This window comes from Rhodnius prolixus, unplaced genomic scaffold (genome assembly GCF_049639745.1).
Source record: "Rhodnius prolixus isolate KJV_2025 unplaced genomic scaffold, Rpr scaffold_12, whole genome shotgun sequence".
NCBI classification, from domain to species: Eukaryota; Metazoa; Arthropoda; class Insecta; order Hemiptera; family Reduviidae; genus Rhodnius; species Rhodnius prolixus.
In genome coordinates, this window is record NW_027411635.1 from 4,615,031 (window position 1) to 4,642,893 (window position 27,863).

Sequence of the window (27,863 nt, forward strand, 5' to 3'; positions counted from 1 at the left end):
CGGCAGATGGAATAGCCAATTGCAAGTGTTTTTGGTTGAAGCTATAAGATTTGTTTATAGTTCATGTTTTTTGATTTTTGATTTTTTTTTTAAATAAACTCTTTATTATAGTCTTTAATCTATTAAAACGGAGTGATTAGTTAGTCCAAATTAATCCGAGAGGATTACACGAATCTTTTTAGCGTAAAGTTCAGACTTATCAGATGGATGAGACTGGAAACACATTTGACGTAGACTACAAGAGTTGGCTTCTTGTGGAATCTTGTCAGGCGCTGCGCAATGAGTTTAAAGGTAAAAAAAAAAGGCGATTTAATTCGTCCTAAAAGTGGCTTTAATACCTTTGAAGCACTTAAGAGGCTGAACTGCAACACTTCCAGCACTTCCACGCCGTCATTATTGTTCCATCTTGAGCAGCGAGGAATAGTACCATATTACTGGCACTGTCACCGTGCAATTAGTGTACACAGTTAGTGTATATAGATTTACTGTAAGAAGTAATACTGTTCCTACCAAATTGTATGCCACCACTTGCAGACAAGAAGTATTTGTAGAGGAAATACTAGATTTACGCACAAGAAGTTAGTTCAGAAAGACGGAAATGCAAGAATATTGCAGACATAAAATCCTGCTGCTACTAATCTTTAACTAGCTAGATGTAGATTGGGTTGATATCGCTCAGTAATGAAGGGCTAAATATAAAAAAAAGTACTGGCTATGAGTTTAATGGCTGCCATTAACAGTAACTCAGCAACGAGTGAACATTACAATAACTACCTAGAATAAACTGAACTCGAAGTATTTCTAAAAGAATTGGCTTTAGGTGAATGACGAGTTCAGTAACGTTGTGACTAAGAATGAATCCTGAGTGAGTGAATGCAATGCCTGAATGCCACGGAGTGAGCCAAGCTGTGGCCTGGGTGGTGTCCTTACATACTCTAATATCTGGACAGCTTCTATTGTTCTGAGCCTACCTGGCTGTAACCCTTCTAAAAGAATTAGCTTAGCTGAATGACGAGTACTGTAACGTCGTGACTAAGAATGAATCCTGAGTGAGTGAATGCAATGCCTGAATGCCACGGAGTGAGCCAAGCTGTGGTCTGGGTGGTGTCCTTACATACTCTGATACCTGTACAGCTTCTATTGTTCTAAGCCTACCTGGCTGTAACCCTTCTAAAAGAATTAGCTTAGCTGAATGACGAGTACTGTAACGTCGTGACTAAGAATGAATCCTGAGTGAGTGAATGCAATGCCTGAATGCCACGAAATGACCCAAGCTGTGGCCTGGGTGGTGTCCTTATATACTCTGATACCTGGACAGCATCTATTGTTCTGAGACTACCTGGCTATAAACCTTCTAAAAGAATTAGCTTAGCTGAATGACGAGTACAGTAACGTCGTGACTAAGAATGAATCCTGAGTGAGTGAATGCAATGCCTGAATGCCACGGAGTGAGCCAAGCTGTGGTCTGGGTGGTGTCCTTACATACTCTGATACCTGTACAGCTTCTATTGTTCTAAGCCTACCTGGCTGTAACCTTTCTAAAAGAATTAGCTTAGCTGAATGACGAGTACTGTAACGTCGTGACTAAGAATGAATCCTGAGTGAGTGAATGCAATGCCTGAATGCCACGAAATGACCCAAGCTGTGGCCTGGGTGGTGTCCTTATATACTCTGATACCTGGACAGCATCTATTGTTCTGAGACTACCTGGCTATAAACCTTCTAAAAGAATTGGCTTAGCTGAATGACGAGTACTGTAACGTCGTGACTAAGAATGAATCCTGAGTGAGTGAATGCAATGCCTGAATGCCACGAAATGACCCAAGCTGTGGCCTGGGTGGTGTCCTTATATACTCTGATACCTGGACAGCATCTATTGTTCTGAGACTACCTGGCTATAAACCTTCTAAAAGAATTGGCTTAGCTGAATGACGAGTACAGTAACGTCGTGACTAAGAATGAATCCTGAGTGAGTGAATGCAATGCCTGAATGCCACGGAGTGAGCCAAGCTGTGGCCTGGGTGGTGTCCTTACATACTCTAATATCTGGACAGCTTCTATTGTTCTGAGCCTACCTGGCTGTAACCCTTCTAAAAGAATTGGCTTTAGGTGAATGACGAGTACAGTAACGTCGTGACTAAGAATGAATCCTGAGTGAGTGAATGCAATGCCTGAATGTCACGGAGTGACCCAGGCTGTGGCCTGGGTGGTGTCCTTACATACTCTAATATCTGGACAGCTTCTATTGTTCTGAGCCTACCTGGCTGTAACCCTTCTAAAAGAATTAGCTTAGCTGAATGACGAGTTCAGTAACGTTGTGACTAAGAATGAATCCTGAGTGAGTGAATGCAATGCCTGAATGCCACGGAGTGAGCCAAGCTGTGGCCTGGGTGGTGTCCTTACATACTCTAATATCTGGACAGCTTCTATTGTTCTGAGCCTACCTGGCTGTAACCCTTCTAAAAGAATTGGCTTTAGCTGAATGACGAGTACAGTAACGTCGTGACTAAGAATGAATCCTGAGTGAGTGAATGCAATGCCTGAATGCCACGAAATGACCCAAGCTGTGGCCTGGGTGGTGTCCTTATATACTCTGATACCTGGACAGCATCTATTGTTCTGAGACTACCTGGCTATAAACCTTCTAAAAGAATTGGCTTAGCTGAATGACGAGTACAGTAACGTCGTGACTAAGAATGAATCCTGAGTGAGTGAATGCAATGCCTGAATGTCACGGAGTGACCCAGGCTGTGGCCTGGGTGGTGTCCTTACATACTCTAATATCTGGACAGCTTCTATTGTTCTGAGCCTACCTGGCTGTAACCCTTCTAAAAGAATTGGCTTAGCTGAATGACGAGTACAGTAACGTCGTGACTAAGAATGAATCCTGAGTGAGTGAATGCAATGCCTGAATGTCACGGAGTGACCCAGGCTGTGGCCTGGGTGGTGTCCTTACATACTCTAATATCTGGACAGCTTCTATTGTTCTGAGCCTACCTGGCTTCCTGGCTATAACCCTATAAATCTTCCACAGTCACTTTTCCAACTATTGTATTCCGGGTTTGATTGAATTAACAAATGTTCTTTTAAATATTTTGGAAAAATTAAAGCAGTAGTAACCCACTTAGATATTCACTTAGTGCTTGGCAAGGGTAACTAAATCTTTTTTATTTAGATGAATGGTACAAACACAACGCTAATCATATACAAAAAATTTCCCCAAAATAAGAAAAATGTGGTTTCTAATTATATGGAGGGAAATATGTGCCGATAGCTTTGTAAGCTAACCTGCACAGTAACCTTCTTCAATAAACACATCAAGCGTTCAGTCCGTTTCAAGCGCTCTAAAATTTTCGATTTAAAAAATAGTATCAACTTCATTAAAAATACAAATATAAAAGTAATTTTTAATAAAACTTATATCTTACAACAATAATGGCTAGCGCATTTCCTAATTACGAGGAAGAAGATCCTGAAATCAGGGAAATCGAGGTAAGAAATTTTATCTTTAACTTTAAATATTCAATGCAAATTTTTTTCAGTAATAATACTACTTTGGTAGATTTGAGATAAAAATAGGTTGGTGATATGGTATGGTGAATGTATTATGAAATGGTATTTTCAGTAAGACGGACTTATTTCATTCAGAATATTTAGATGGTTCACTATTCAGTTAAATAATGCGCCAAAAACCAACAGTGCTGCTGATGGATTAGCACTGCTGTGGGTATTAGCCAGCGCATTCCTTCTGCATATCTCTATACCAGAAATCTCAAGTCGCAAAGAGTCTGACTGTTTTTTAGGACTTAATACAAATAGGTTACTTTGGGCTGATCATAGTTGGCTTATTATTGTCTTTTTCATTTTTCTTTCTAGATTTTAGTTTGGTCCATGCCGCCGACGTCCATTAGGAGACCTACCTAACTGACTGCTAACAACTAAGGATGTCTATATCGGTATTGTGATCTTTATTTCGACTTGTTTCCTTACAGTTATTCCTCTGTACTTTCGGCGCGTACCCATTGTATAGACTTGCTACACTTTGAGTTTTTAGCTTTTTCACAGAGTAATCTATTATACTTACCATGATCTGTCACTTATAATCCGGCTTATTATCCCTCCATTCAGCAGTTGGTGAACCCATAAATAGTTTTTGGTCCGTCATGTGGTACTTTAGCAGAATATTAATGTTATTGTATGTACAACTTTATTGGCTTTACCAGATCCATTAAAGTTACTTTGCTATTTAAAGGAAAGATTACGGCCGATTCATATTTCTTCACCTGAGGATACACAAATGGAAATCGAAGATTCTGGGTTAACAGAGGAAGTTCTAGGAGACAAATTGATGCCCATCTGCGTATGTAAACTATTTTATTGCAGTTATCACAGTAGCCACCTGCAAAATTGCAGTTGTGTGCAATTACTTTAGGTTTAGCCATCAACTCACTCATCTATCTCAATTACTTACATTTAACTCATATTAGATTTTAATCTTTCATCCATCTGATCTTTTAGGTGCTGGTAGACGATTTAGTTAAATATTTTGAGGAAAGACGCTTCCAACATGAAGAGATCGTAAAACGTGGTGAAGCGTTAGAAGAGATTATGCTAAGACACCAAGGTAATCTTTCTTTTTTTTTTTCATTAGCTCCCCTGGTTTAAAGCTAGTTTACTTATAACCATAAACATCAAAGCAAGGAGGCATGATTCATTTCTATTTCCTACTGGGTCTAAACTACAAGCATTTCATCGTAATTCTCCTAGGTTAGAGCTCTGAACAGTTTTCTCTAGCTCGTCAAATGTTGTTCTAACTGGTTTTGTGTTTAATAATGGAGACTTATTGAGCTCACTTGCTCTTTATCACAGCTTTACAGGTCACTTATTTTTGTGAGTATTGAGAGCAAAATCATTCCTTCTTGCCCTTAAAAGTGTAAGTCTAGCAAAGGCAATATTCAAAACTAATTAAATATATAATTCCTGCATGGCGCTAATGAACGTTGCAGTTTTGTTCGCCATCAAAATAAATTTCTATGTATTGCAGAAAACCTGATACGTGAAAATGAATTTCTGTTTTTGCTGAAGATTGGACAGCTGTACAGTTTGACTAAGAAAGATAAGAAAGTAGCAATGGATGTACTATCAAAAGTAGTCGAACATGATCCAAATGTGGCTGAAGCATGGGACGCCCTGGCTGTTTGCTATTGGGATTTGCATGATTGTGAAAAAGCTAAATTTTGTTTGGAAAATTCTCTTAGGCAGGTCAGTTCAATTTTCATCTCTGATTTTAGTTCCAGCTTAGTCCAGCAATCCAGCAATTTGGGTTAGATACTCCAGTTGAAACAATATTCGGTGTTCTAATAGTGACTGTCTACCGGAACTGCATCGTTTTTCGGAGTTTTCTTAGCGAAGATTTTCATTTGAACTTTGAAATACTAAGTATATGGTAGATCTATCCCTTGGGATTGAATCCCATTTGTGTAACATTTATTTCATTGGGTTCTATGGATCTATTATTTACGATTTCTTCATCCGTACCTTTTTAAGGCAGCAAACTTAAAACCAATTATCTTTTTCGTACAAATTTTAAGACTATAGAGAATGCAGTCACAAATATTGAGGGAAGTGGTTTTGAAAACTGGCTGGAAGTAGAAATTATCAAAATGTTTACATGATTTTATCATTGCAGGGAAGGAGAAAAGTGCCCCTGAGAAACATGTCAGTCATTTGCCGCAAATTATCAAATAAATATCCCGACAAAAAGTTCAGTTTTCTTGAAGAATGCATTAACTTGGCCAAGGAGGCTGTGGAAAAAGATGTCAAAGATGGTATTTCCTGGGGTGTATTAGGAAATGCGTATCTAAGCGCTCATTTTAAACTAATGAAGGACATGGACTACGCCAACCTTGCATTGACATCATATAAAGAAGCAGTAAGTATTCCTTCCTGAAATGGGTTTTGTAATTTTGGTGGTGAGAGATGTTTTGCAAATATTTGTGGGCAATATGTTTTTTTACAAACCACTTTATTTACATTTGTAAATATCAGACGAAATGCAAAATCAATCTTCGCTACAATGTAACATTATTATAACTGCGTAAATGCAGTTTCTTTCAGAATTTGGTGTTGTTACAGGTTAATATGGGCACCACATTTAATGCGGAGCTTTATTTTCATCAGGGTTACGTAAGTATTTTAATTATTGTCCATTAATTAGTGTCCATGTCCGGATGTCCGGAAAACTCTCTGGAGGAGCATTTCCTGAACGGAACACTTATTTCGGGCACTCTAACTAGGTTATGTGATGTTCATTGTAAAAGAAAGTATGTGACCATACACTGCAGTAGTCGTATAACGAGCGTTCTAGCTCACTATTAAATCTTCCAAATTTAATATAGTCAACACCAGTTTCAGAAATATTTCATGGACAGGACTAACCCGGGTGAATGTACCTGTAGAGAACTAGGTGTCTTTTACTAAGTACTATAAGTGCAAGGACGGGTTTGGAGTAGTGGTTGTGAGTTCAGATTATTAAGGGGGCGATTCTCCGTTCGAGTTCGCGTGTAGAGACATTAATTGGTAAAGTATGTGCTTCCGTCGTCCGCGGAAAGTAAAGTCCAGTTTGTGGAGCATTGTTTGAGATGGGAGTAAATACTCCTCTAGCGCTGTCTAGACGCTGAATGTAGCTCTAATTCTAAACCAACATGTTCGATTGCAGGTAAACGCGTTTTGTGAAAACTACAAGGAAGCTTTAACGTCATTGGACAATGCTATTGCGCTTGATACAGTGAAACAGGAACCTTTTTTGCTGAAGAATGAATTAATCTCATTCCTCAACAATGTAATTTATTTACAATCTTGTCATCTAGATCCCACATGTCTGGCTAAGCATCGAAAGGTGACGTATAGATAATTTATACATTCTTTTTGAATGTATTCAAGCTGGAACTATCCGAAAAGATTCTTCCTTTTTTTTTTGTGATACAGGACATTCAGAATTCTCAAATAGCGAAATCGTTGAAGGTGGAATCGACCAGTGAGGGTTCTTCACAGTTTGGTGAGGACCACAGAATGTTTGTACACGGTAAAGTAATATGGAGTACACCTAAAGCCATCTACCTTCCAGTGTAAGTATAGACTGAATCATCCTCTATATATGAGTTATAGCTGAATTCGTATGATATTGACATCCTGGGTGTATTGCAGTGCTTGTGGTTGCATAGAAGCTAATGGTGAGGTATTTGTGATCACCGTTTACAATATGACTCCAGGAAAACAGTTTATTGTGGGTGATACAGTTACCATATCTAGACCTGACTTTAAAATTATCAGCTTTGAGCATAACGATCACGTAAGTAGCATATTCATAGCACAATCCATAGATTTCTATCTAGCACAAGAACTATAACTATAGCAGTCATTTCCAATACAATTATTGTTTTAAATAGAAATTATTTAAATTTGCTGAAAAAGATTTAGGCAAAGCATGCTTCTATGTGCCAGAATTTAGTAAAATGTACAGACCTATCACTTATATACTTTTAAGGGCTTTCAGTGCGTTTTTTTAAACAGTCCCAATGAAGTAAAGAGTACAAACCTACGAGGGTCGTTTGAAAAGTCCGTGCAAAGTCAGAGAGATAGCACTACTGGCGCGTATCGAGGTTATGTTTAGTTAGTAGCATCTCTTGGAAGAACACACACCAAGTTTCAGCCAGATCGGTCTATTTCTTTGTGTTTGGCATTCGTTTGAATCGAGGAAGTCGAGTGATTTTCAAAAAATGGACGAAAAAGAATTTCGTGTGTTGATTAAACACTACTTTATGAAAGGCAAAACGCCTCAGGAGACTAAAGAGAAGCTTGATAAACATTATGGTGACTCTGCACCTTCGATTAGAACAGTTAATAAGTGGTTTCAAAATTTTCGGAGTTGCCATATGGGCACAAGTGACGCTGAACGTTCTGGACGCCCTGTTGAGGTTACTACTCCAGAAATCATTGATAAAATCCATGATATGGTGATGGATGACAGAAGAATGAAGGTGCGTGGGATTGCTAGTGCTGTGGGCATCTCGAATGAACGGGTACATAATATTTTGCATCAACATTTGGACATGACAAAGCTATTCGCAAGATGGGTGCCGCGATTGCTCACGCTTGACCAAAAACGACATCGTGTGAAGTGTTGCAAGGACGGTTTGCAGCTGTTCCAGAAGAATCCGCAGGACTTTAAGCGTCGTTTCGTCACTGTGGATGAAACATGGATACATCACTACACTCCTGAGACCAAAGAACAATCTAAACAATGGGTTACCAAGGGGGAATCTGCGCCAAAAAAGGCGAAGACCGTTCCTTCGGCCGGAAAGATTATGGCGACTGTCTTTTGGGATTCGCAAGGAATAATCCTCATCGGCTATCTGGAAAAGGGTAAAACTATTACAGGTGCATATTATTCATTGTTATTGGACCGTTTGAAAACCGAGCTGCAAGAAAAACGCCCACGATTGGCCCACAATAAAGTCCTTTCCCATCATGACAACGCACCAGCTCACACCTCAGCAGTTGTGGTCGCAAAATTAATGGAAATAGGGTTCCAACTCGTTTCACATCCCCCCCTATTCTCCAGACTTGGCTCCCTCGGACTACTATTTGTTCCCCAATATGAAGAAATGGCTGGCGGGAAAAAGATTTTATTCAAACGAGGAGGTGATTGCAGAAACGAATGGCTATTTTTCAGACTTGGACAAATCCTATTATTCGGAAGGGATCAACAAAGTAGAGCAGCGTTGGACGAAGTGTATAAGCCTAAAAGGAGACTATGTTGAAAAATAAAAAAGGTTTACCCCCAAAAATTAAGTAGTTTTTATTTTTGCACGGACTTTTCAAACGACCCTCAAGGCCCACGGTTGTAATATCCTGGCAATTGTAATTAAAATTATATTCTCCTTGTTTACAGTTGTTTGAATTTCGATCCCTACGAGTGGACAAGCCTACAGATCTACTGGTTAACCAGGTACGGTTAGCGCAAGATTGATTCTCCACAGGAATGAACAGATCTGAAAAGGACGATGCTAGAATTTTTTTTTTTTCATTTTTAAATAGTTTTGCGTTAATTTTAAATATTTTCTTTTAATTTCTCTCTTCAATATCCAATACAAATTGATTTGAGGGTGAGAATGTAACCAACCCTTTCTCTAAAATTAATCAATAATATATTTTTTTTCAAAAAATAAATAAAAAAACATTTATTTTTTAAATTTAGATTGGCAAGTAAAGAATCTACGTCATAAGTTTTATTATTGCAGTATTTAGTTTTACAAATTTCCGCCCAAAATTAATCCAAATGTAATTCATTTATTTTTCTCTGATCCATTATCATATTTGTACCGATATTACGTTCTAAGTTTTCGATAATTTTATTTCTCTGTACCATTTTTAGTTACATTTCTTTATTTTGTAATTGCTTTTTATTCATGCTTGCTAATCACAACCGAAATTCATGTAATAGCTTTGAATATAAATAACGTTTAGGCAATATGTAAATTAATAAATCTATTTTTTGTGAATTATGAAATACTTTAAAAACATTCTCTTCCAATGGTTGAGCCCCTTTTGTCGAAGGAATTCTGGAGCGTTATCAATGCGGGTTTAGAAAGAATAAATCGACAGAGGACCAGATCTTTCGTCTGAGAATGATCCTGGAGAACGGTAGAGAATTCCAGTTGAACACCTACCATTTGTTCATCGACTTTAAATTGGCGTACGATAGTATAAATAGGAGCCAGCTTTACCAAGCCTCTGGTAGATCTCAGCATTCCAACTAAGTTAGTGCGTCTTGTTGCTATGACTATGTCCTTTGTCAACTGTGCTGTGCGGGTTCAGTTGGATATCTCCCAAAACTTCCAAGCCTCTAATGGGTTGAAACAGTGGGATGCGTTAGCCTGCTTATTGTTTAACTTAGCTTTGGAGTGGAGATATTAGAGAATCCGGAATACAAACCACCGGAACTATATTTCATAAGTCTGTAGAACTCCTGGCGTATGCTGACGACGTCGACATTATAGGAAGATTCTGCCGATGCTGTAAGAACTGCTTTTGTGGAAATAGAAAAGGGCTGGCAGAAGTATGGGCCTTCGGGTAAGCGAAAGTAAAATCAAATTTTTAACTAACGATCGAAGGTTTGAAGGCTACTCATTTGAGAGGGTCGACAGCTTTGTGTACCTGGAATCTCTAGTAACTGCTAGGAGTGACGTCTCGAACGAGATCATATCCGCGAACAAGTGCTACTTCGGTCTTTATAGGCACATGAGAAGTAAGTTGTTGGACAGGGCAACCAAGCTAAGAATTTACAAAAACTCTTATTCACCCTGTCCTGGTGAATGCCTCCGAAACCTGGACAATCACGAAAGCAGATGAACAACTTCTTTTTGGTATTCGAAAGGAAAAAACTGCTTAAGATCTTCGGCCCACAATACGTGAGAACACGACTTGGCGTCGCAGAACAAACAGAGATCTGTATGCTCTGATGAAATGTAGCGTTAATTAAGTTAATCAGACTTAGATGGGCTGGACATGTTGCAAGAATGGCCCACTAAGAGATCCCGTACAAGCTTCTACAGGAAGTCCCCGACCGCAAAAGGAGAGTTGGTAGACTAAAGCTAAGATGGTTTGACAGTGTGACGCAGGATGTCAGGCAGCTATTGCGTACCAGGAACTAGATGGTGGCTGTAAGAGAGAGTGACGACTGGCGGAGTAAGATCGAGGAGGCCAGGACCCAACTAACTGGGTTGTAGTGCCATTAAGAGAGAGATTTTTTGTGAACAGTTAGTGTTTGGCACTGATAAGAAGCTTTCAGTGCTTATTTATGATAAACAAATAATTATAATCTAGTCACTTAGACAGGATATATTTAGCTCCTGATCACTATCTCCTTTGAGCGAAGCAACCATTTGCAACACTGTAACCAGAGGAAAGTTGCTAAGGCAGGACTAAATACTTTTAAGAGTGATCTATCAATTCTCTCACTCAAAATTTTACTCAAAAGCTGTACCGAATAGAGTATCGACGTTGCAGGTTTTTCGATCTTCTTTAAACGGCTTCCACGATTTCCTACGCATGCTCATTCCCTGCTACATTACACTCTTGTAGTATTTTTCTCCACCGGTTGGAAGTGCCGGCTGGATTTCATGGAGCAACTAGCGTAATATTTCAAAAAATGATTTAGTTTCTCTCTATGTCGTCCATGTGCCCTTAATTTGACTTCCCCTGCTACAGACTATTTGTAGCAGTACTTTGACAACTAAAACACACTACTAGAATCAAGCTAAACGATGAGAAATGCTAATGGCTTGTATTAAGACTATTTAGACAAATTTGTCTCAATAACCTACTGTTTGTTTTACCCACAAATGAACAGCCAAAACTCATCATTGTTGAGCAGTACCTTAAGAACCAACTGAAGATACAAATTGCTATATTTAGAGTTAATATTGGATGTCACTATTGGAACAATAATACAAAAATTGTTTCATTTTTCAGCCACTTTTATCTTGGTTGCACCAAACTCGAGGTAGCCTTTTCAAGAACTTGTTTATGCTAAAAGATTATCTTTGAATTGGAGTCACGAGTTAACCGGACATGGATTACAGAGTTGTAACAGATAGATGACTAGCGATAGGCAGGCATTGTTTTGGTTTTAAGGCGCGCCCATATTGTTGGTCATTGTCACCCCGGGGAGCATTATCAGTGCACTTTAAGAGCTGTAAGGAGCTCCTATGAAGAGAAAAATCTGGATTCGAACCCAGCTATCTCCGAATTGGAATCCAATATACGCTAACTACTTAGCTAATCCACTCCATTGTTTAGTTACTGTTAGCAATTTAACAACCAATAATAATTTGGAGAAGGAAAAGAAATATGGAGGAACTCGTTAAAAAGAAAACAAAAAATCAGAGCACTGTAATCAGAGTATCATCCAATAAAATACTATTGTTATTAGTGAAAACAACTATTACTAACACCAACTATTTCCCACTAACCTTAATCTAATGTTACGCACCATTATTAGAGTAGGCCCCCAACCCAAAGAACTTCAAATTTTATTGTAACCACTCTGAAATGCTAAACTTTTCATTTCGATAATTTATAACTTTCATCTAGAAGAAAAAACACAGAAAGCTAAAAAAAAAATAATGATTAAGTTAATTTGTGAAAAATATAACAAACGAGGGAATATGAATTGGGTTGTTTATACTCCACTGGTTAATCATTATAGCTGTGGTGTTAAAGATTCCCAATTTGAATTTAGTAGTTTTTCTAAAAACATTCAGTTGAATATTTAAAAGCAGCTTAGAAAATTTTTTTTTATTTGAGCAGTGTATTCCGAGTAGAGCATTTTTGAATTTTTCTATATTACAAGCTCATTATCACCTTAAATGAACAAATGTCTCGAAAAAGTTCCATACCTCCATTTTTGGGTGCAAGGGAATTAGACGTAAGTATAAAATTAATTATTTCTCTTTTAATTACTTAGATGATTGAAATGGAATTGAAATTCTCTTCATAAAGTAAGATGCCTACTAATGCGAGATGTGGCAGAATTGCCAAAATTGGAAGTCTGAGTCAGCTACAAAAAGCCAATGATCCTAACCTCACTGAGTATGGCTGAAGCTCTACTAGTCGATATCAAAAATTCATTTACATAACATTCTCAAATTTCCCAAACTGTATCATCTGTTAAGAAGCTTTCAAAGTGATGAGACCTTTATAAGTTAGCTTTACAAATAATCAAAACGAAGCTGATGACCTAGATATATTTAGATTGTGAAATCTATTCTGTGATTCAGTTTCTACCATTTACATCTATGTTTACTTCTTGTTTTAGTCCCGACTTTGTCTACCCTTGCGGAGACGTTTACACGTTACCAGAGACTTTATTAATCGCCTGACATTAGTAAAAGAACTAGATGGACATCTAGGTTGTGTTAACACACTTGATTGGGACGCCAAAGGAAGGTAATTCGCTTTGATGATATTGATTTTATCGGTCTGCAGGAAACATAAATCATCGAAACACTTGCTGATATTTTCAAAATTCTGGCTGGTACTACTCACAAATTGCCCGTTTTCAATATAATATTAGAAATTCACTACAATAAAATGGTACTTTTTAGTTGAGAAGTTATTCATATGTTCATATAGCTTCACCACACTAAGGAGGTAATGCTTAGTAGTATTTTAAGATGGTCCTACGAAGCATCTAAACTGCTTAAGCATTTTAGAACAGGGAACAACCCAAAGCTTTGCAAGATTATACGAGGTATGGCTGTAAAACATTTTATTTTAAATCTATACATAATTAGTTATTATCACCTTCAATATACACCCCTCCCCTATCCCTAGAACGCTCCATGCGAATTTACCATTGTTCGAAACAGTGCTGGAAGTCTTTTTCAGTGAGCTCCTGCATGATGCGTACCGCTTTTTCTTTCACACCTTCAACGGACTGAAATCCGTGTTCCTTTTAATGCGGATTTGACTTTTGGGGAACATAAAAGTCACATGGGGGGGGCCAGCTCTCAGGCGAATAAGGGCGGATAGCCTAAAACTGGGATGTTGTACTTGGCTAGAAACGTCAATGCAGTGTGAGCCGGCGCGTTGTCTTGATGGAGAAGAACCCATGACTTGTTCTTCCATAAATCGGGTCGTATATGACTGCCCGATACTCTCTGGAAGCTATTGCCCATGGTTAGAACAGCGTTCTGGAACACCAATGTCCTAAGGGACTCATTGGAACAGTTACACTGTGTCAGTTATTCGTTTCCTGTAAGCAATCAACGCACTAAATAAAAATGAGTTACAGTAGGGGAACAACGTTTTGAATAAATTGTTATAATCAGATTATAATTTATTGCTGAATAATAATTCTAGTTAGCTTTTCAGACTTTTTTTCGATTAAATCAAAATTTTAGTTAATTATTGGTAAGAATTGGAATCTTAAGTTTACAATAAAATGAATTACTTTACAAATCAAATTCAATCTCAAGTCAATGGCCGGCTTATGATAATTTTTCTCTTACAGGATCAAATTATTTATTTCCCATACATCGTATGACAAGCAACATTCAAGAACTGTTCAGCTGATAGGTACTGAGCCGTTAAAAGAACTTGAGGATGCGCTCACTATGATATTGGAAACACAGTCGGTGAAAATAGTTTTTTGACATTTTATTAAGACAATCAAATTACTTCAACATGAGCAGTAAGTAAAAATGGTAAAAATTAATTCAAATCTATCACCAAGAAATTTAATAAAAACAGAAAGTTAAAAGTTTTAGGATTTTAATTGATTTGACGTGGTATTGATGCCTAGTTTTTTTCTAAAAAAATCATTCTAAAATTAAATCAATTGCAGAACTACGAGTCTGTAAATTAAGTAATGAGACTGATTTTTTTTAAATTTTTTTATTTAAAAGAATTACAATTCTATATTGTCACCTTCAAAATAACTTCCTTCTGAAGCCACACAGCGCTGGAGACGTTTCTTCCACTCCTCATAGCAATGCTCGAACTCCGATACTGGAATAGCCTTCAGCTGGTCGGTTGAATGTTTTCGACTGTCCCAAAATGAGTTCCCTCGAGGTGATTTTTCAACTTCGGGAAGAGAAAAAAAGCCACAAGGACTCAAGTCAGGCGAATAAGGAGTCTGAGAAGCCATAGGAATGTTTTTACTGGCCAAAAACTCTGGTTTATTAAAATTGCTGTGTAACAAGGAGCATTATCGTGATGCAACACCCAACTTGTTCTTGATGTTTGGTCTCACACGAATGGACCCTTTTTCGGAGTTTTTTCAAGAAACTCTCGGTAAAAGTGTTGATTGACCGTTTTGATCTTGAGGTAGAAACTCTTTGTGGACGATTCCGTGGATATAAAAAAAACAAATCAGCATGCATTACGATCTTCGACTTCGCCATCCTTGCTTTTTTGGGCCTTGGAGAGGTTGAAGTGTGCCACTCCATGCTCTGGTGCTTGGTTTCTGGGTCGTACTCAAACAACCAAGACTTGTCACCAGTAATGACACTTGTGACCTTTTTCTCTTCCCGAAGTTGAAAAATCACCTCAAAGGGAACTCATTTTGGGACAGTCGAAAACATTCAAATGGCTGTAACCGACCAGCTGAAAGCTATTCAAGTATCGGATTTCTTGCACTGCTATGAGGAGTGGAAGAAACGTCTCCAGCGCTGTGTGGCTTCAGAAGGAAGTTATTTTGAAGTTATTTTACAATGTAGAATTGTAATTCTTTTTGAATAAAAAAATCAGTCTCATTATTTAATTTACAGACCTCGTATAGAACTAAAGGAAACAATTGTAAGTGCATCAAACATCACTACAAAAAAAAAAATTAATTCCAAACATTTAATTTAAATTGGCAATTTTAAATTTAGCAGAAAAAATTTAATATCGATGGCACACCCACGTCATCTTCCTACACTAGTGCAATAAATATCTATTATCTGCCCGCGCTTCATGATTTGAACTAAATTCAGTCTAGGAATTTATTTATATTTATTGATTATTATTTATTTTAAATTTTGTACTGGGGAAGCTTTGACGTCACGCTTCCTCTCATATTGTAATTTTATTATACAGGGTGACCAGAGTTATATGCTCCACCCACTTTTTTTTAACGGCGGGAAATTTCGAAAAAATAAAAAACACGTATTTAATCATTTTTAGTCTAGTTTATTTTCAGTGATTGCCCCATTTTTATTTAAACCCCAATATCCCGAGATACAGCATCCAAATTTTTTTTTCTTTTCAAATGGAAGGTTTTTCAAAAGTTATGATAATTTAAAAAAAAAAAGACAAATTTCAGTTTAATGTCAAAATTACCTTAATTTTTTTTTTTTTAAAGAAGCTGTTCAAACTGGGCACCATCAACGGATAGGCAAGCAAAAACTCTGGACTCCCACGCTCTGTTTGTAGCAGCACTTATGGTGGCAAAGTCAAGATCTAGGCAGGCTAGAGTTATTCGACGTTCAGGTTGTTGTTTTTTCTACAAACGTTTGGTGTGGAGTTTTAGGAAATCGAACTAATCAGCCCATACTTCTACAGAGAGAACTTAACTGGTGCAAGGTATCTAACTTTTTTTTTAAAGAGACATTTTGCCAGTTCTGCTTGAAGATATTCCATCTACAACGCCGGCTAGATATGTATTTTCAACAAGATGGTTGCCCCGGCACATAATGCGAGAGTTGTTCGACGTTACCTGGACAGAAATTTCCATGAAAAGTGCTTAGGGACTCATTGTCCGATCCAATGGCCACCTCGATCTCCGGACTTAACCCCAATGGACTATTTTTTTTGTGGGGAATATCTAAAAAAATAAAGTGTACAGTAACCTTAATCCCGTGGCTTCAGTCGAAGATCTGGAACGTCGAATAACTCTAGCCTGCCTAAATCTTGACTTCGCCACCATAAGTGCTGCTACAAATAGCGCGTTTTGGTTCAAAAATGCCTAACTTGGGAACTACGAAAGCAATTTTAATTTTTCAAAAAAAGTTTTTCTTACAAAATAAAAAAGTACTTTTAGAAATTCATAATAAAAAAATAGGGGTTCCCTATTTGAAAAAAAAGTTAGTATCTCTAACCAGCATATCAGCAGCAGAATTTCGTTTTTTTATAATATCATTAGATACTACTCAAAAAATTAAGGGAGTTACGTTTTACAACTTAGCCCGGACACCCTGTACATTGTGCGTGTTTGCCTTAACATTTAGAGTGTATTTTGTCCTGACTTTTGAAATAATTAACAAAAAGGTTGGAATTAATACAAATAGAATGACAAAAATTGCCGATAATCTTTCTTTTTCTTTAAATTATTGAATCTGTCACAAACTGCCAAAAAAAGTAATGAACTAGGACGAAAAAATAGTCTAATAGAACTTAAATGATCTGTTAAAGAACAGAAAGCGAATGAAACCAAAAGTGCCCAAATGGCTGATCTAAACAATAGACAGAGGGTCTCAATCTAAGTGAGAAATTATGAGGTCACAACGAGCGTGTTTTCAGTTATAACTACCGCATATCGATCGTTAACACTATCGTTGACATAATCTCTCTAGGATTACACATCATCACAGTGTTTATCATATAAAGTTATTTCACTAATAAATCCGTGACGATGTGCATATTTATTAATAATAATAATAATAATAACAGTAATATGATAATAAAAGTAATAATAGTAATAGTAATAATAGTAATGATAGTAATAATAATAGGGGAGGGATTAGCTATGTGGTTAGTGTACTCGATTCCAACGCGGAGGTCCCGGGTTCGAATCCAGCTGCTAACCCTTAGATTTTCTCTTCCTAGGAGCATCTTACAGCTCACTGTCCGGTGATGGACAGTGTTGTCTGTAACGAGAGAACACTGTACGGAGGCCGGCAGTGCACTGAAAAAAGCTCCAAGCGCTAATAACCTCAGCTGTTGATGCGCTAAAAAAAAAAAATAATAATAATAATACTAATAATAGTAATTATAATACTAATAATAGTTGTAATAGTAGTAATAATAATACTAATAATAGTAATAATAATACTATTAATTAATAATAACAAGGGATGGGTTTAGCCATGCGGTTAGCCTATTGGATTCCCAAGAGAAGGTTCCGGGTTCGAATCCAGCTGTTGACCCTTTGATTTTCTGTTTCTAGTAGCTTCTTACAGCTCACTGACTGGTGATTAACAGAGTTGTCTGTAACGAGAGAACACTGGAAGTAGGTAGTGCACTGAAAAAAAAAATCTCCGAGCGCTAATAACCTCAGATGTTGACGCGCCTTAAATCATTAAAAGAAATAATAATATTAATGAATTCAGGAGTCGATGCATAAAAAAAATAAATAAATAAAAATAATTATAATCAAATGTGGGACTGATTTTCTAAATTTGATCCTAGATCTTGACTTCGCCACCATAAGTGCTGCTACAAACAGAGCGTGGGAGTCCAGAGTTTTGGCTTGCCTATCCGTTGATGGTGCCCAGTTTGAAAGATTCTTTAAAAAAATAACGTAATTTTGACAATAAACAGAAATTTGTTTTTCATATGTTAAATTACCATAACTTTTGAAAAACCTAACCGATTTCAAAAAATTTTTTGTTGTTTTTAGGAGCTCAAATACTACAAAAATATGCAACAAAAAATATAACGTTCCATTTGAAAAACAAAAGTTGGATGCTGTATCTCGAGATACAAGGGTTTAAAAAATTGGGCCAATCACTGAAAATAAACTAAACTAAAAATGATTAAATACGTGTTTTTTATTTTTTCGAAATTTCCCGCCGTTTAAAAAAAAAGTGGGTGGAGCATATAACTCTGGTCACCCCGTATAAATTGATAATTTCGACATCAAAATTCTAGTCATAACACTAACTTGCTCAAGTTTTTAAAGGTCATAACAAGCACAAACGACTGAAAGTTTCCCAATTCAAAATAATCCCTTGTTTTCTCTATTCGTACAGTCTTATCTTCTGAATTGGACCACTTTTGTTCCTTGTTTAACCCAATATATTCTAGATTTGCAAACTTCTAACTTATTACTGTTAACTTTAAAGTTAGAAACGTGATTCGTGCGAATTCAGTGGTTAAAAGTTAAAAGATGGAAATTAACTAAAATCAATTCTAACGATTCTATTAAAGTTGGGGGTCTCAAACTGGCTGCATGCGGCTCCTGAAAATTGTTTACTTGCGGCCCCACGATTGTCTCGAAATAAAATGAAAATAGGCATCTAATTGCTGTGTATGTACTATACTGATCTGTCTGTATTAGTAACTGAAGTTTGGGGGATCATAAACAGTCTGAACAGTTCATTTTACATACTCGTACTAGGTGTGGCTATTAAATAACGAGACTATTGCTGTAAAACATTTTATTTTAAATTTATACATATTTAGTTATTATCACCTTCAATATACACCCCTCCCCTATCCCTAAAACGCTTCATGCGAATTTACCATTGTTCGAAACAGTGCTGGAAGTCTTTTTTCTGTGAGCTCCTGCATGACGCGTGCCGTTTTTTCTTTCACAGCTTCAACGGACTGAAATCCGTGTTCCTTTTAATGCAGATTTGACTTTGGGGGAACAGATAAAAGTCACACGGGGGTCAGGTCAGGCGAATAAGGGCGGATGGCCTAAAACTGGGATGTTTGTACTTGGCTAGAAACGTCTTGTCAGACAATGCAGTGTGAGCCGGCGCCGTTGTCTTGATGGAGAACCCAGTGACTTGTTCTTCCAACAAATCGGGTCGTTTTTTTCCTTACTCTTTTCACGGAGTTGAGCAAGCACCTCACGGTAGTGATTAATTATAATCGATATTTTCATCCGATTTGGACGTGAAAGGGCGACCTGGGCGGTCATCATCTCCGACATTTTCTCTGCCATCTCAAAACCACTCAAAAACTCGCGCACGTGATTAACATTCATTGCCATAAACTTCTTTTAATAAAAGATAAATTTCAGTAGCGGTTTTACCCTACTACATGTGTAGTATCATGTTTTCAGCAAAACGAAACTAACACCTCTTACACAAACGACTGTTCCGGTCAGAAAGATTTCTCTACCAAACACGTGAGACGCTGCAATCGAAAGAGAAGGCTTTACGCTGCACAGCATTCGAGCATGATCTGTAATATTAATGAAGAGTAAAATTTATAATAAAATAGTACTTTTCTTCTTATTCAATCAAAAAACCGTTATAATATTATCATTTTGAAATTTCTTATAAGAATCATGTTTTCAATCATAACTTGTAAAATATCGCTCACAGAAAAAAACCGTTCGAGTAAATTTTTCTTAAAAAAAATAGAGGAATCTATTTCTTAAATAAAAACCGCACCTCCCCATTTGAAAAAATGAAGTTGGTGCCTGTATCTCGCTTCTGGAAGCACCGAAAAAAATTTACAAATTAAATTTGGATTTCTAACAAAAAACTAAGGGAACACGTATTTTTTAGTTTTTTTCTAGCTATCTTAGTTTCCGAGAAAAAGTCTGTTATCCTTATAGCTTGGGACACCCTGTATATGTTATCTGTTCTGGACCGATTCCTCGCTAATTGAATCCTTAATGTGTATTCTGAAACGTCAATAAATTACAGTGAAAGCACCTACTTGTAAACGTTCTCTACGGTTATATTGGTCAATCACTGAAATAATAACTGTTTTTGCAGAATGAGCTGGAATGGAAGTGATTGAAAGAAAAGGATCTTAGACTAGTGGATTAGCGGTGTACATTAGAGGAGGAGAAGCCGATACAGGTGGCCTAGGAGGAGATCTGTTGCTAGAGCTGACTGTATGCCACTCTATTCCTCAGGGCACAATCGTTCTTGATCAAAGAGACGACTTCGCTTTCTACTGTACTCTAGCATCATTCTATTTGCTACACAAATTCCAAAACCTCCTCCTAACTACACAGGAACATCAGCTATTCAAGGCTGATGCCCTCAGGCAGCTCGTCAACCTTCCCCGCATTGTCTATACGTAAATTCATCTGCGGTTTGTACAGCTTCTATAAGTTCACTTTGCTAAACTCACTACTGTCTAAAAGTTAACCTCTATTTCAACAATACCTTTTTGGTACTTTTTGAAACAATGTTTACCTCAATCAATACATTTAAAAAGAATCAAACAACAGTAGAACAAAACCTCAGCTATTTTGCCTTTCTCTAACTTTTCTATAAAGAGAAAAGATGTAATCGTGCAGAAATTCTATTCTCTCTTTTAGTTTTCTCAGGGATTATCCGTTTTGAAGTCTACTATGAAGAAGGAAAGTGATTTATAAAAACTGGTCAATGAGTAAAAAATACGAGGGTCGTTTGAAAAGTTCGTGCAAAGTCAAAGAGATAGCACCACTGGCGCGTATCGAGGTTATGTTTAGTTAGTAGCATCTCTTGGAAGAGCACACACCAAGTTTCAGCCAGATCGGTCTATTTCTTTGTGTTTGGCATTCGTTTGAATTGAGGAAGTCGAGTGATTTTCAAAAAATGGACGAAAAAGAATTTCGTGTGTTGATTAAACATTACTTTATGAAAAGCAAAACGCCTCAGGAGACTAAAGAGAAGCTTGATAAACATTATGGTGACTCTGCACCTTCGATTAGAACAGTTTATAAGTGGTTTCAAAATTTTCGGAGTGGCCATATGGGCACAAGTGACGCTGAACGTTCTGGACGCCCTGTTGAGGTTACTACTCCAGAAATCATTGATAAAATCCATGAATGAACGGGTACATAATATTTTGCATCAACATTTGGACATGACAAAGCTATCCGCAAGATGGGTGCCGCGATTGCTCACGCTTGACCAAAAAAGAAATCGTGTGAAGTGTTGCAAGGACGGTTTGCAGCTGTTCCAGAAGAATCCGCAGGACTATAAGCGTCGTTTCGTCACTGTGGATGAAACATGGATACATCACTACACTCCTGAGACCAAAGAACAATCTAAACAATGGGTTACCAAGGGGGAATCTGCGCCAAAAAAGACGAAGACCGTTCCTTCGGCCGGAAAGATTATGGCGACTGTCTTTTGGGATTCGCAAGGAATAATCCTCATCGACTATCTGGAAAAGGGTAAAACTATTACAGGTACATATTATACATCGTTATTGGACCGTTTGAAAACCGAGGTGCAAGAAAAACGCCCATGATTGGCCCACAAAAAAGTCCTTTTCCATCACGACAACGCACCAGCTCACACCTCAGCAGTTGTGGTCGCAAAATTAATGGAAATAGGGTTCAAACTCGTTTCACATCCCCCCTATTCTCCAGACTTGGCTCCCTCGGACTACTATTTGTTCCCCAATATGAAGAAATGGCTGGCGGGAAAAAGATTTTATTCAAACGGGGAGGTGATTGCAGAAACGAATGGCTATTTTTCAGACTTGGACAAATCCTATTATTCGGAAGGGATCAACAAACTAGAGCAGCGTTGGACGAAGTGTATAAGCCTAAAAGGAGACTATGTTGAAAAATAAAAAAGGTTTACCCCAAAAAATTAAGTAGTTTTTATTTTTGCACGGACTTTTCAAACGACCCTCGTAGTAGAAATTAAAAATAGTTAGTTTGCTTAGGTGCCAACCAAGTAGGCTAATATAAAGATTTGACAAATGAAATTGAAGAACCTTTTCTTGAAGAAGTCTTCAAATACTAAAAAAAATCAAATAGGGTAAAGTAGGGTGAGATGGCTACCATTTTATTTGGAGGGTGGCTGCAAATTTTTGGTAAGGGCTAGGCTTACTTTATTATTATTTTTGGAAACCTCATACGCTCACAAACATAAGATAAGGTAAAAATTTCAGAAAAAATGCTAAGGGAAACATTTTTTATTCTTACAAACAATAAGTAGCAGTTGGCCTTCTATCCCCACTGGGTTGGGTGAGTTGGCCAGTGTAACCTGGGAGAGATGGCCACATATTGTAAATGAAATTGCGCTAGTAAAACGTAAAAATAACGGAAAACAATAAATGGTTGCTTAATATTTACTTTTTTAAATATTTTCAATAATATACATATACAGGGTATCCACGGAGTAGAGGTCGAAACTTCGGGAGGTGATTCAGCAGCTCAAATGCAACCAAAAATATTCTCTTCACTTTGGCCCGATTCTCAATAGTGTCCAAGATATTTGCATTTTTAACTTTTCAGTCGATATTCGTGTTTTCACCATAAAAACGGCCGTAACTTTTCTATCCTTTATCCTACAACAAATCTGCTTATTCCAAATGAAAGAGCATTAAATTTCCTATAAATTTGCTCAATACAGAGCCTCAAAACGTTTCTTATAACAACGAAATTTTTACTTTATTGTCTAAAAAATTCGTTCTTGATGATTTCTGTTAAAATTTTCAACTGCATTTTTTCAATTATTAATGAATCAAGGAATCACATAATTTCAGAAAAAGTTGCGCATTTATTGAGCTTCAAGACCATATGGATTTTTTTGGTTTTTAATAAAACCCTACCCCGAACAGAGGGGTGTAAATGCAGAAAACTGGGATTTTGCGAACTGACTTTTCTTTACTAATTTACTCAAATGTCAATTTTTGGGGAAGGAACAAAAAGATAACCTTTTTGAGACGTGGGTCAAATTTTGTTCATTTTTTTTTTAATACTAGCTCTTGGGTAACCCATGCCCATTTGCACAAGAGTTAAGTTTAATAATTTGAGTTAAGTTTAAACATCTTTAAAATACAGTTGGCTTAACGGGTAAAACCGGACGAAACAAATGCTATGGAAGTCTCTTTTTACAAACATAACTGAACAAAAACCTTACAAAAGTGTGTTTTATCTGAAGAAAAATCTAAATATGGTTATTTGCTTTAGGTTGTCGATTTTTTTTAACAAACAAAATATGAGTAAAATTGAAGAGCTTGGTGCAAAAAGGAGTTATCTACAGTTTTTTAAAATGTTTAGTAGGGACAAAAAACTAAATATGCTTTAAGATGTATTCCTTATGTTGTGTCTGCTGTAAGGATTAGTTAATATAATGTGATGGGGGTCATTTGGGGCTCTCAATTTGAACTTTTTAGGGCATTTTTTAAGCTTGCTATAAGCAAAAGTGCAGGTAACTCTTTTTTGCACCAAAATCATAATTTTCAGTAAAACTTGAGTACATATTAAGTACTTTAGTCAACAGATTTCTTGTTTTTGAGCTTTTAAGTGGCATTTTGTGTCTTGTCGAAGCGAATGTTAGATATATTATTATGCCTGTCATATCTAACTAATATAAACATTAAATAAACCTAATATAAAAATTTTTGTTTGATTGATTGCGTCATCTTTTCTGTTTGGAGCAAAAGAAAGTTATCTGCAGTAGAAAACTCATTTTTGCTCCAAATCTAACCTAGGTTAGAGAATAAGTAATAATAAACGAGTCTACATAAAGACTCGTTTATGCACCAAAAGATGTAGAATTGAACATACAATAGGGGGTGCCACTAAACATATTTTCTGAAAAAAATGTAGATAACTCCTTTTTGCACCAAGCTCTTCAATTATACATTTTATTTGATATTTTGTAAACACTTTTGCTTTATTTCAAATACTACAAAAGCATTTGTGGTCATTTGCGTTTTAGAACTGTAATGATCAAACTAAAGGTTATAGATAGCATTTAAATTGCTTTTGTGTCAATGCGTGATTGAAAAAAATACAGATTGAATATAAATTATCCACACGATTAGAAAATCTAATTCAATCCGCGTAAACAAACCAATGGTTGCCTAACAATTGTGGGTCAGGGAAAAGCTTGCGTGGGTCACTGTCTGACCCGCGGGTCATAGGTTCGCCATCACTGCTATAGAGACAATGCTTCTGAAAAATCTTTGACTATGAACACTCACAAATTGATTTATCATAAGACAACAAAAGTAAATCGTTCAACCGGGCGGCTAATGGGTTGTCCAGTTCTTGGCGAAAACAGTACCAGCCAGACCGACGCTAAAATCCTGGCAATGGCGGACACACAGACATAATCCGTTGGCATCCCTACTCTCTTGAGATGCCCAAGGGCAACTGAACTTCTGCCTTGCACTGGCCACCATCCCCACTACGTCCAAACAACCAATGCTGCCAACGGACAATTGTCGCTCAAAGAAAATTCTGGTCAAGGGGGGCCGCAACTCCTTGCGAGGATCCAACAGCTTCCCAACCTTTTTCTGGTCATGACACATTAGTCAGATATCAAACAGTAAACGGCACACTGAAACTGAAATGCTCCCATTTCATTTTAAAATGACGTATTATGCTCAACTAGTGCTGTAATAACAACACTATTACAATCCTACAAAAATACAAGTTTTCGTGGCAGGCTGTAACATTAATAACAAACCCAATCATATACCCAGTCCATGCCGTTCTCTGTCAATACAATTAACTGCAAGTAGCAATGAATCTTATGACAAAGAAATTCTGTATTTTAATGCCCATTATTGACGTCAAGAAGTGCCCTGTAATTCATGTAAAATTGTAAATCCGTAACTAAAAGAAAGTGATTAAAAGCACCTCTAAATGAGATTAAAGTTACAAAAACTAAACAGTCAATAAAGAAGATCGAAAGCTATGACATATTTTACTAATTCTCCATCTTGAATCCTCTAGAAGCAAGTTAACTCCAGTCTTCCAGTGGTCAAGCTAGATAATGACTAAACTGCATTGCTTTAATTTTTATATTTGACAAGCCTATTTTTGGGTTAATATTTGTGTTACGTTGTTAATTTTATATTTATCAGAGCAATTGGAAATTAGGGATAGCACTTAATGTGTGTTAAAGAGATATAATTTTGTTATTAACTGGGAAAGCTAACTTTTACTGATATTTTAATAAATTGCGTGACATTTTGTACTAATGCATAGGGTAAGTACAGAAACTGGAATCAGTGAACGAGTTGTTGGAATCGATTCCAACCCTGGAACTGATTCAAATCCTACGACTCCAAAGGCGGACTTGCTCTGTCCATCACTGAAGCGCCACCGCCAAGCAGAACTGATGAAGTGAGGTTTGTTTTGTGTAGAAACCAATGGTACTTCCGCATCATTTTGTGTTTTATTTCATTATAGGAATCTGAGGTTATACTATTTTAACTTATAATTAATTTTAATTCAACGCCATTATAATATTTTGTATTTTTTGCCACGGCACACTTCTACCGCACACTTCTACCGCAGTCGTGGCACATAGGTTGGGATGCAATGCTCTATAGGTTAGGTGCCAATTCGCCACTCATAACTGATAAAGGTATTGATTTTACAGGTGCTGAAGTGGTGTAAGGTTTTATGATGGACCCAGTGGAATTCAGAGCAGTCATCAAGTTCCTTTACTTGTAAGGACGCACACCAATGGAGGCGTCCGATAAGATGAGAGGCTTATGGTCAACTGGCATCGTCAATTAAAATGTCGGCGAGAACATCTCCAATTCCAGGCTCACAGTATTTTGGGACCAGCACGGAGTAGTATCGATGGATTTCCTAGCCAAGGGTACCATGATCACTGGGGGCATACTATGCTGCGGGAATTGTGGGAGGCTATGAAAACCAAGAAACGTGGCATGTTCACCAAAGGTGAGTTCCCAATTCACCACTCACATGTTGCCCAAATGTGTAGCATGCTCTGGATTTTTGGAATTCTATCGCCCCCTTATTCATCCGACCACGCACTATCGGATTTCCACAATGAAGTTATTCTTTTTGAAGGGCAAGCATTTTCCAGATGATGAGACTCAGATTTCCGTGAAAACAACGTGACTTTTGGAGCAACCTGACGATTTCAACAAGCGAAGTTTTTACAGTTGTTAAAGGGAAGAAGGGTCCCTAGATGGCACCCACGTGAAGAAGGACTAATAACTGTGCCAAGTGTCCATTGCTGGATGTTAAAAGAGGTCTAAGGAGCCATCTTGTAAAGCAGTACAGTGCTAGGAGTATTTCTGTTAATTAGTTGGTATAACAGTTTCAGTCTAGTGTATGCTTGTTGCAGTTTTGTGTTGATATGCAGTCTGCAGGTGTTTTCGTCAGTGTGTGTTAATAGAGTAGAGCACTACAGTGCCAGGAGTGTAAAGTAAAGTAATTGCCTATCTTTTCAGGCGGGCTTTACGTCCAACTACCACAATTAGGTGTCGTGGACGGAGGCGACTAGCAAACTTACTTTACTATAAATTTCTTTTTGTTAACCATTAAATAAAATCCAAGGCCTAGGAGACCGGGAATGGAACCCAATACCACAACACTTATTAGCTTTACAGGTCTCCCCTCTAACCACTCGGCTACCGTGGCGCCTTAGTGCCAGGAGTGTTTCTATTATTTAGTGGGTATAACTGTTTCAGTCGAGTGTTGAAGCTTGTTGAAAGGCAGCTTCCAGGTAAGTTGTGTATCAAGGGATTACTTTCCAAGGTAGCACAACTCCTTGATCCCTTCGTTTTCGAAGGAATTCCCTGGTTATTGAGTTTCAACAGGCGATGATCTAAAAAAAAATCCAAATTTTAATTGCGGGAACTGATATACCATGTGTAAGTAAATCGTTTGAGCCAAACAGACCCAAACCGTTTCAGGGGACCATAAAAGGGATCGTTCAGCTGAAATCTCAAAATCAAAAATCTTCACTTTGCACCTTCTTCTATTTAGTAGAGTAATAAATAGTCATTAACTATAATTAACCTGATTATCGTAAATTTTTGATTGATGGAAGCGCGCAAAACAAACTATGTATTCAAAAAATTAATTACGAGTCGTATTTTTCAGTTTAAATTTTATTAAAAGAAATAAGGTTATTAAGAAATTTAAGATATTGGTTACACACGCTAACAGTATCCAGGCAACCGCAAGCTATGATAAAAAGAAAACCTCCTGAAAAGCAGTCCAAATCTCAGTTTTATTTATAGTGATAATATTGTCCAATAGAAAACAGAAGGAGTACTGAAATGGCTTCCGGAAATGGGCAGAATGAGAACTACAAGCTTTTTGCTATACTATATATGGCGTTGGTGGTGACCTACCGTTTTTGTCCTTTTGATAAAATCCAATTATTTTGCCAGCTATTTTCAAAATGTTACTAGACAGCTAGCATTTGGTCTAATGTTTTATAAGTTATTAGTTTAATGGATATAATTTTCTCACCAAAAATATATTTGTCTAATGGGATTGAATCAAGTAATACTTATTTTTATTCTAAATTTTAGCAATAATTGCTAAACTTTTTATACAATCTTCTCAAATCTAAATCTAAATCCAAATTTTGTGTGGTCCGAGGAAGAATATAATTGTTTTGGAACGCCTAAAATGTTTACTGAAAAAATTCAACACATTTTAGCAAATTTTTTATTGA

General features: G+C 37.1%; 2 protein-coding genes and 1 long non-coding RNA gene across 4 annotated transcripts in view; all 3 read left to right on the top strand.

The window, feature by feature from the left end:
- The first annotated feature begins 3,048 nt into the window (after positions 1–3,048).
- LOC141461757 (tetratricopeptide repeat protein 5-like) lies at positions 3,049–9,620 on the top strand. Its single transcript, XM_074143061.1, has 10 exons — positions 3,049–3,492; positions 4,253–4,360; positions 4,519–4,624; positions 5,045–5,262; positions 5,690–5,932; positions 6,136–6,186; positions 6,719–6,898; positions 6,988–7,127; positions 7,207–7,351; positions 8,954–9,620. Exons 1-10 carry the CDS (start codon positions 3,436–3,438, stop codon positions 9,029–9,031), a joined length of 1,326 nt encoding a protein of 441 aa, XP_073999162.1. The 5' UTR covers positions 3,049–3,435; the 3' UTR covers positions 9,032–9,620.
- A 2,664-nt stretch (positions 9,621–12,284) lies between these two features.
- LOC141461848 (WD and tetratricopeptide repeats protein 1-like) lies at positions 12,285–20,886 on the top strand. Of its 2 annotated transcripts, none has more exons than XM_074143242.1 (4): positions 12,285–12,490; positions 12,881–13,011; positions 14,078–14,257; positions 20,223–20,886. In XM_074143242.1, the coding sequence occupies exons 1-3, from the start codon at positions 12,440–12,442 to the stop codon at positions 14,217–14,219; spliced, it is 324 nt and encodes a 107-aa protein (XP_073999343.1). In that variant the 5' UTR covers positions 12,285–12,439; the 3' UTR covers positions 14,220–14,257; positions 20,223–20,886. The 2 variants fall into 2 exon arrangements, with proteins under 2 accessions (XP_073999343.1, XP_073999344.1); XM_074143243.1 differs by lacking the exon at positions 20,223–20,886 and adding an exon at positions 15,911–16,167.
- A 3,505-nt stretch (positions 20,887–24,391) lies between these two features.
- LOC141461810 (uncharacterized) overlaps positions 24,392–27,863 on the top strand; it is a 46,270-nt gene continuing 42,798 nt past the window's right edge. The window contains exon 1 of the long non-coding RNA XR_012463028.1: positions 24,392–26,107. This is a non-coding gene — a long non-coding RNA (uncharacterized lncRNA). The remainder of the gene's footprint in view (positions 26,108–27,863) is intronic.